This window comes from Plectrocnemia conspersa, unplaced genomic scaffold (assembly GCF_051122295.1).
Source record: "Plectrocnemia conspersa isolate PC_06_02 unplaced genomic scaffold, ASM5112229v1 ptg000004l, whole genome shotgun sequence".
NCBI lineage: Eukaryota > Metazoa > Arthropoda > Insecta > Trichoptera > Polycentropodidae > Plectrocnemia > Plectrocnemia conspersa.
This window is the reverse complement of record NW_028277168.1, coordinates 6,685,214-6,695,645: the sequence shown is the minus strand read 5'-3', so window position 1 is coordinate 6,695,645 and position 10,432 is coordinate 6,685,214. Positions and strand designations below refer to the sequence as shown.

The following is a 10,432-nucleotide window of genomic DNA, read 5'->3' as shown; positions in this document are numbered from 1 at the left end:
AGCTTTTATTCAGATTAATTCTTTACTAACGGGTTTTTATTGTATTACATTATATACCATTATATAATATATAATATAAGGTTGGGAAATCAATAGATGACATGCGAGAAAGGCATAAAAACAAGCCTTTAATATGTCCCGATAAATACACATATAGGTTAAATAAAAACTCATTTTCGTAACAACTTGCTTTTCCACTTAACTATATTAGTTCGGTTTTCATACGTTTGGGATTGTGACGATGTCGATAAATGCATAAAAGTGATTCAAGGAAATTTATAATATTTACTAAAGGGTCTGCTTATTGAGCTTTTAGTACAACATCGTAACGTTTATATTTCATGTGGAATAAACAGAGATTTTTTAATTGATTTATTTAATAAAACCAAGCGTTATTTTATAAAAAATATTTTATTTTAATTTTTACACGTTTTTTGGTCTTAATGCTAAATATAATAAAAACAAATTTAATACGACGTTGAAAATGCGCACATGTCACGAAACGATCAAAACATGTCCATGCTTATTTTTTTGTTATATAAAATAATAAAATTAATAATAATTAATATAAAAAAATACTGACAAGTCACGCGACGATTCGTATCGGTTTAAAAACGACAGAAACTAACAAGTACACGTTACAATTACGTTTTAAATAATTGATAAGTCACAACGTGAAATTATGCGGCGTTTCATCAAATATGCATGTAGGAAAAATTATTAATTAGTGATGATAGTGGAAAAATGTATATACACGCCTGGTGATACACACCACGAAATGTGGTTGATTAATTTCTCGCGTTTTTTTGAAACTATTGTTTTAAATAATGAATGACTTAATTTCTAGGTCTGTTGTTTTGAGCTTGGTATTCCCCTTCTGGCTTTTGCCTGTTGCTGGGTCTCTGTGCATTCTGAAATAATAAATAAATATTTTATTAGTACTGTATATAATTATTAGTAAATCAGTATAGAAAGTCTATTAAAAAAGTACTTAAATAATTTTATTATAGTTACTAATTACTAATAGTCTGTTTATCAACATTTTTTAATATCATATAAATTTAATCCATAGTTGATTTAATTTGATTAAATATATGCAAAAGGAATCAAAAGGTATTTGGATATTTTTGTGTCTAATAGTGCAGACTCGCATTTCATTTTTAAAAGTCGTATAATTGTATATTTTTTAAAATTAAAATATCGAAAATTTTTGTATCCATTTACTTCAAGTGTATCGCAAATCTTATGTATTGGTTTACCTGTGGGATGTTAGAATTTTCTTGTTCATCTTCCGGAGGCGGTGGGATGGTCGTGGGAACATCGCAGTCTTGAGTGGGTGGAACAACGCATCTCAGAGATTGTCTGAAAGCAGAATAAAAAATATAATTTATTATCACATAAAAATATTCCCGAGTTGTTCATCAAGATCAATACTTTCATCTCCCAATACCACGCATGTGAACAGCAGGTGTTTTATGTATATATGTGTGTATATTTGTGAAAGTACAAGTCGCTTGTTTGAGAAACTTTAAAGTCTCGACAGCTGTCCTCGGAAGTCTTATCTTTCATTTAAAGATGGCTCTAGTGACTTTTATATATGTGTTTGTATATAGGCGAATACAATTTTCAGGTACTTTATGCCTATCTATTGTCAACGAATTAATTAAACGATACCCATCAACCTGGATTCTGGCGAGTCTGGTTATATTTCATTATTATTATTTAAAGTATAAAATTATGCGTCCTATTATTTAAATTTTATCACGGTTAACTTGGCGCCGTTAAAGGGTTAACTGCCTATAAATTGACAAGCCGTAACAGTATATTATAATTTAAATTATTATAACAAGCTTTTGTTGTAAGATTTAAGGTTATTTATTATTAAATATACCATCGTTAACATTTGACTTTTGAAGCATTATATGAATTTACACCCTAAGCAAAATATCATATTGCGTTACACAATAAAATTAACAATGAAACCAGAAGATCAGTCTGTAATTAAATATAATGTATTATTATTATACGAGCGTCATATATATTTATATATGTATATATAAGATGATGACTTTTAAAGAAGAATTATTACTAGAAATATAACCGAGCAAAGAAAGATGTTTGTTAAGGCTCTTTACATAAAACTAAAAATTTATGATTTTTTTCTGGGATGACAAAGAAGTAATTTAGTTTTTACTTGATTTTTTTTTACTTAAAAAAAATTGTGGCATAATGATCTCAAATTATCAAAAAACAATTACTTAGTCAACCTAAATTAATTACTTATCAAATTTTATATATACTTTCGACTGATATACTTTCGACTTTTTTTGCATTAAGGAGCTGAAGTAGCTCACTATTTGATAAATTGTTGTACCAAATATGTATTAATTAGCTTGCATTTAATTATTCATTACGATATTAGAAAAATCTAGGAAAACTTTATCTGTGATAATCGATCAGAATTATAATTATATAATAATCAATAATTTCAATCTCTCAAACATGATAGAAAATTGAAGATTTCAAAGTGTGTATGGGATTAGAACTCAGGTCTTTCGAGTAATATTCATCGACTATACTACTAGTTTTATATGAAGCGACTGTATTATGTACTATAAACAGAATTTAAAATATATTTTTTTTTTAAATCAGAATAAAATTAATTAATTGAGTAAGTGATAATAAAAATAACACAGAAAAAAAATATATCATTTGTATCAATCTTTTGACTAGCATATTTGTTTAGTCGTTTACTTGTCGTTTATTTTTTTTAAACAATCAAAACTTTACAGTTATGCTTGTTTCATAAAGAATTGCATCCTTAAAAAATAATTAAGTCATTTTAATTCTTCTTAGAATTTAACATACTAATAGAGAAGTGTCTGGTAGACAGAAATTATACTTTAGTTATTAACTAAATTTATTGTGATTCTTAAAATGCTTGGAAAATTTAATCCATTTTTATTCACAGTTTTTTCTTATAGATTTTAAATGTTACAGATTTATAAAATTATAAATCATAATTTCATATTCGCATTTGATAACATTTATAACTGCTTTTTTATTTTTTATAGCTTATTTAGATATAAGAAAGTCATATTTCATATATCTTTAAAAAAAATCTATATGGGTTATTTTTTAATATTTTTTTACACATTAATTTGCACTTGCTAAAATAATTTAGTGAAAAAACGCTAGTTATCCACAGACACATAGCACATGAATACATATATTTTATCACAATTACGTTAATTCTTGAGAGCTTGGGTAAGTGTCAAATCAGGATTCTCTTAATAGCCGAAAACAAAAAAATAAATCGAACGGTTTTGTATCAGGAATAAATCAGGTGTTCTTAAAATGAGTTTTGAGCTTCGAATCCTATAAATATAAAAATGTTTTTATACAATATATTGACCAGAAAAGTGGTTATTACATATATTATATGTACATATAATATATATATATATATTATCGTGGCGTCATCTGGCAATTCCCCAAAATTTTAACCGGGACAAAAAGAAAAACCATGAAATAATCTCAGTCAAATTGAGATGCATAGTAAATCTATAACAATAACTAAAAATATAAAAATAGTTAAATGTTTAACGTTTGTCTTTTATTATTAGTACATAAGTTTTTTTTTTGTGAGTATCAAAGTTAGAATTATTATATATTTATATAAATTATAATGTATACTTTATATGCTAAATATTATTAATATTATAATCAAGCATATAAATATATAATATATATATGATTATAAAAGTAGAAAGCGCATATCATGCTTACTTTATATTAAATTTCTTAGTTGTCAATCTCGAGTTGTTTGAACCTCGGAGACTTTCTTAACCAGAGATGCACTTTTACTCCACCCAGTACATATATCCGTCATAAAATGTGACATTTCGAAAGTTTTACAATGAAATGTTTGTGAAAACCAACATGTATACTACAATAGAGAAAAAAATGAAAAATTCAATTTTGCGTAGGTAGGCACCGGGGATTACACAAAAGCGCTTTTTTTTATTAAAATTTTCATGGTTTGGCGGTCGGGTTAAAGGATTATTCATAGAATACGTGCGTGTGTTTAAACATGTTGAATATTGAAAATCCGGGTAGATTTTAGCAGTGAAAGCGAGGGAGAAAGGTGGACAATCATAAAAGTTTTGCGCCGAATTAGTTCGGGGATTGTGTTTACGCTCAATTTGGAATTAACGCAAAGCTCAGTGAACTTTTGTTAATCAGCGAAAAACACATACAATAAATTATCAAATTATTAATATAAATTTAGTACGAATATATTATAGATCGAAATATGAAATTAGTGATTAATTAAAATTGACATTGAAGCCTTGACGTTTAATATATGCCTTGTGTATTTTGATTGACGTCAATTGATAATACAATTATTATTACATATCTGTACGTTTATTGTTTTAGGGTTATGTATTGTTATATTTGAACTAAAAAGCGAATAGGATCTCGAAATTAGACAAAGGGACTTCACGTGGAAGTTATCACAATATTCTGAATGCTTTCGCGCGAAATTAAAATATTATTTTTAGAGTGTGCCGTTCCGTTTAATATAAATATAATAGTAAGCTCAAAGTAATAATATATTCACACGTGTAGCTACTCCATAAATAAAACTTTGTATATAAATCACAAAGACTGTGACTTGCGTGAATTCCTTTATATTAAGTAGTGGTAATATATTATAAGATTTAGCTGTTTCTATTCCATGCTTATTTTTAAAGTGATAATTTTTGCATAACTATGAAATAAGAAAAATACGCTATTAAGGAATAAATTATTAATTAAAACGTGTAAATCATCTGTCCATGTGACTTTCTATTTATTTATATTTATGATTATGTGCTGTTTAATCGTTTCAGTTCGATTTCATCTAATGAAAGTTTTTATACCAACCAATAAAATATATTTTTTTACGATAAATAAGCAATAAGTTATATTTTAATTTAAAATATACGATATTGATTTTTATTCAAAACTTTTTTAAGTAAGTAAAGTGATATTTTTGATGTAAAAAAATTGATTTAATTTTATTAAAAAAATATTTACATATTATTTTAAATTAAATTTTACATTAAATCATATAGTACTTTAAATAATGAATTATGTAGTTCATTAACTAAATAGGTACAAAGCAAAGAGCGTGAGAAAAAAAATTGTCGCATATTAATCATTTAAACAGTATTGCCGTACATGTACGGTGGTCGATATTTCACTGTTTTGAGGTAGCTCATATAGTTACGTATAATATATATTTACATATATAACTAAAGAAAAATTAAAAAAAAAAATATATTCATATACTATTTTTTTAAATTTGATTTATTATATATGATTTATATAGAAAATTTTAACAATAAATTAAGGAGTCCAAAATAAATAAACAAATATTGAGAGCCTCTAAATTGATATAGAAAAATCCATAAATTACAGAAATGTATGATTAATTAATTTATTTTTAATTTTAATAAATCTTTCGTTGTAATCTGACAGGCGTAAGCCCAATGCGTTACAATGGGCAAATCTGTACCAACTAAATAAGTCAACCAGACTGAAATCAGACAAATATTATCCACCAGACTGAAAAAGTCGATATTTTCTTATTCTGCTTTTCAATTAAAACAAATGTTTTATTTAAAAATCAGAACAAGAAAATACAATTACACCCCTAAATTTTCGTAATTGGCTATCGTGGTGAGAGTGGGCGAGAAAGTTACCTCCCTAGTCAAACTAAGCGTATATATTTTAATTCCATTCGGAATTCGCTTTTGTTAGCACTTCTTAAAAAACTTTCAATCAATATCCCTGATTTTTAAGTTACCTGTGGTAAAATCGGGCAAACAAAAAATGCACATAAGTAGCGTTTATACTGTCACTTTCATTTGGAATTCGCTTCCGTTCAAACTTCATCACAAACTGCCACTTTGTATTCTTATATTAGGGCAATTGACAATTCAGTTGAGCTGTCACTAACTAGAGCTATGCTGATTATTGATAGAGACTGCAGAAAACAGCAGCTGCTTCCCTCTACACGTCTACCATGGTCCAGCTTTGACGTTTGAAATTCAGAATTCAACCTGATTTTTCGAGAATACTAGATTTCTTAGACCCAAACAAGGCTACTAAAACTATAATTATTTATGAAAATTGTACGACTTGATAAAAGTAATTTGTAACTGAGCAACTATGCCTTTTATAAAAAATAAACCCCTCTATTTACAAATTTGTTTTTTAAAAAACGTTCCTAAAAAAATTATTTTTAATTGATAACATTAATATGTAACTTTATATTTGCCATAAATTAACGATAATATTAAAATTTTGTAGTATTACACTAATATTTCTGTAAAAAATAAACTTTAATACTAGTTTAAAGGATTTTAAAATAACTTAATAAGTTATCCAAAAATCTGTATGTATTATTTAAAAAGTCATAGCTTTGCTTATCTTTTAAAGATATATTGTAATGGAAGATATTTTATTTGTACCTTACATAATATAAAACATATTCTATATAATGCGATTTTAAATAATCACATCCATTATATTAATTTCTTCTTTAAATAGTGATATTTTATAAAATAATTTCTATTCTATCAGACACGATCGATTATTTAAAAAGGTAATTAATGCGCATGTGTTTTTTTTATTTATTAATTTTATTAAAATAAATATTTTCTTACCTGTCAAATACCAACATAGCAGGACATCTTTGAAGACGAGGATATCCTCCTTGACACTGCCAGTAGCGATTGCACGATTTTCCCAAGGGCACGTTTCCATTAGCGTCCTCGTTGCAAAGCGCTAAAAAAACATAACGAAACCATTTGAGAACTTCCTAAAAATTGTATTACGACCGAAGAGTTTTGTCGAATCCACTTAGTATCCGACCAAGAGGGTAGGCCACTTTCAAATTTCCACCTCTTAAATCGATTACCAGATATGTAGGATAACAGCCGCCATCCCAATTAAGCCCCCTTCAAAGTTTTCATTTAAATTTTGAGTTGCCAAAACTGGCTTCTATCTCATTGAAAGCTAGGTTCGAAATAATAATCTTATAGATATGGCACACGGAACGATTGCTATTATCGCACGGAGAGTTAACTTTAAAGTTTGCTAAACAAAAGTTGGGCTTAACGAAAAATAAACTTTAGCGAGAATTTATTTTATCGCTGGGGAACAATTTTTGACGTTGAAATTACTGAGCGCTTATGCGGCAGATTAACGATGAAGAAATATTAAACTTCAAACTGACAACTTCACGTTTTATAGACACGTTATGAAAAAATAAAAATAAGGCAGTAAAAAATCTGTAGATTTGTCTCAAATTTTTCTTTTAATATTTCCAATCCATTGGTTGTAACAAATTAAATTACACGTGGAAATGGAATATTTATTCGTTTGTATAAATTACGTGAAAATGTTGCAGGTATATATTCCAATATCCACCAGTGTGAATATAACTCGCTTGAGGCGCCAATTTTGCGAGATTGATTTTTTGCATTTACTGCGCATGCAATTTTGTCGAATGAGGATAAAACCACAAGGTGAAAAATCTTTATTATTCTGAGCTCTGAAAATTCCGTGACTTTTTAATTTCAACTAATGGAGAGGTCAGCGACAATGTTCTGCCTTACAGGATAAAGATTTTTACAATAATATTTAAAAATAAGAAATAAACTTTTAATGAGTTTTTCTTAATTATAAAAAAGTATTAAATATTAACATTAAAAAGATGGAACAGCAATGCTTTCAACAGAGTATAAAATAACAAAGTTATTTTTCTCTGACTAATATAAAACTTTCTTCAGCATCTTGTACATTCATAAATTTTCTTTATTGCATCACGTCACCCGTCATACTCTTTACTTTTTAATTAAGTTTCTAATAATTTTTATTTTACAATATGAATTGTTGTTTACAATGATTAATATTTTTAATGTAATATAACGAAGCATTTTATTTATTGCTTAAAAAATATGGTCCAATAAATTTATAATAAAATATATATTTGTCTCTTAAACAAATATTATACAGCTACTTGAAAACGTATCTATTTTTTTACAATGATGTTGTTAAATCTGGCGATTCTCGCAAAGTAACAATAGCCGATATATCGGATTTCGGCAACCAAAGGGTTAAAGATAGATTATGTGAAAATAACAAACGAAGGTTGATTGCTAAATATAATTTTCATGAAATCTACCTTAGATGTTCTGAATTATCTTACTCAAATCTATGTTTATCTAAGATGTTAGGCTTCAATGGTTAGACTTTTTATTTGTCAGAAGTATTATTACACTCTCTGTTATATTATATCAGTGCACTTTCGATATTTAAAATAAAATTATATATACTTACGATGTTTCTGGCATCCTTCGACATTTTCGGGCCAGTCACAGCTGTGGGCATTTTCGTTGTACAGTAAACCACCTATGCACAACTGCTCGGTAGCAGTGCCGTTCCAGCACGTCCAGTAACGCGTGCAAGAAGTCTCATGTCCGAATATTCCATACAACCAGTCGCAATGCTCCGTTCCAATTGGTGGGTCTGAAAATAGCAATCAAACAATGTATATGTTGTTACGGTGGCATAATCTCGTCTAGAATCGCAAATCTCGGACGCAGACTCTTCTATCGATCTGCGCGAAGTTCCGCTCGGGTGCATCCTTTTGTTGAGTCAGGACCAACATAAGCTTAAGGAGAATGCAACCGAATAAGTAGCTATTCTCGGAGAGGATCAGTTGGTGCTCGGGTGTCGGGTAAATTGAAGTTTCATCGCGTAGAGTGAGTTGTGTTAGCAAAAGTCTAGCTCTAGTGTAATACGTTTCTCATGTTATACATCGTGCTTGCACATATGCTAGATAATATATAGAAGAGATGCTTAAAAATATTTTTTTTTGGGTTTTCTAGATAATATAGGCATAACCAGGGCTTCTTTTAAACATAAAGGGTGCCGGAATTCACTCATTGTCAAGCAGTTTACTAAAGACAATTTTATTAAATATAATTCAAATTAAATTTAAGAAAGCTTTTTCTATGCCACGAAGCACATAAAAAATTAAATAAAATTTATATGAGAGATTTATTTATTTCAAAATTTAATAATATAAGAGTATTGGTCAAAGCGTATTTAAATCGAATTTTAGTCAATAGGAGGGCGCAAAAATAATTATCACTTCTCAGAAGTCAAAAATTCACGTCAAAAGTAATAAAATCGTGGTGGCGCAGCCGCAATGGGAACGCTCGGCAACGAGCGTTCCGACTACGACCGCGACGGCACGATTTTATTGCTTTTGACTTCTGAGAGGTGATAATTTATTTGATTCTCACTCATTAAAACTCGTAATATTGAAAAATAAATCATAAATTAAATTGCAGCTTTTTATCTTTTCAATTTTGTATCCATACCTTCCATAGCTTTTTATCATACCAATATTGCCATATTTTCTGTCATCGTTTCTGTTATTGCTTTGGTCTTTTTTTAGTTGGACCAGCGGTTAAGAAGTAACCGGATATTTTCATTAATTTTTAAACTTGGGGTTAAGCTTTTACACTTATAAATAATAATATTTTACAACGTCATATTTACGTAAAAATATAGAAGTGAAATATTATGCATATTGTCAGTCTTTATTGACATTGTTTATTAACATTGAAAATACTGTAAAAAAATGTGCCGGAACGCCGTTCCACTGCGTTACATGACAAAAAAAGCCCTGTGCATAACCTTACCGATGCATCGCACTTAGCGCCAATTCTAATTAATTTTTTTGAGACTTTTGCCTTTGCAAAATACAAAAAATCTCTTAAATTTCACGCTTATAAATTAATAATTTACCTTATATTATAATATTTTTTAATAAAAAAGTAAAAATTTTTAGTTTAAAAAGTCTTTTAAAATACAAGCACTCTAAATTATCAACTTTGTACAAAGTATATTGATGTATTTTTTTTTGTAGATATATTAAAAAAATAAATAGCATTTCACCGTCGATTATTATTAATGTAAATTTACCACAAAGTCAAGATAACTAGATGTACATACATGAAAAACTAAACGCTTATTTTAAATCTATATTTTTTAAATATTCACTTTTTGTATTACAACATTTTAACAATTTTTTTTACAAAATACACAAAATCTCTTTATAATAAAAATATAATATAATATAAATAAACAATGTTTTTTCAAATATTAATATTAACAAGGATCGAGTTAAACATAAATATTTTAGTTGTTCTCAAAACTAAAATTGATTCTCAAAACTAAAATTTAGATCTGCTCAGTCCGAAATATTAAGAAAGAATAAATTATTTTTGCTTTTCCTTACATTTCCTAATAAAAATATAATATGAAATATTAAAAAAGGAGATGTTTCGAATACTTGGATATAAAA

At 27.7% G+C, this 10,432-nt stretch overlaps 1 protein-coding gene across 1 annotated transcript in view; it reads right to left on the bottom strand.

Moving 5' to 3' along the window:
• Positions 1 to 392: 392 nt before the first annotated feature.
• LOC148235746 (protein obstructor-E-like) overlaps positions 393 to 10,432 on the bottom strand; it is a 34,179-nt gene continuing 24,139 nt past the window's right edge. The window contains exons 3-6 of the mRNA XM_088184695.1: positions 8,395 to 8,583; positions 6,717 to 6,837; positions 1,260 to 1,362; positions 393 to 911 (exon numbers count right to left, since the gene is read on the bottom strand). Of these exons, the coding sequence (XP_088040821.1) occupies positions 837 to 911; positions 1,260 to 1,362; positions 6,717 to 6,837; positions 8,395 to 8,583 (488 nt within the window). The 3' untranslated portion in view covers positions 393 to 836. The remainder of the gene's footprint in view (positions 912 to 1,259; positions 1,363 to 6,716; positions 6,838 to 8,394; positions 8,584 to 10,432) is intronic.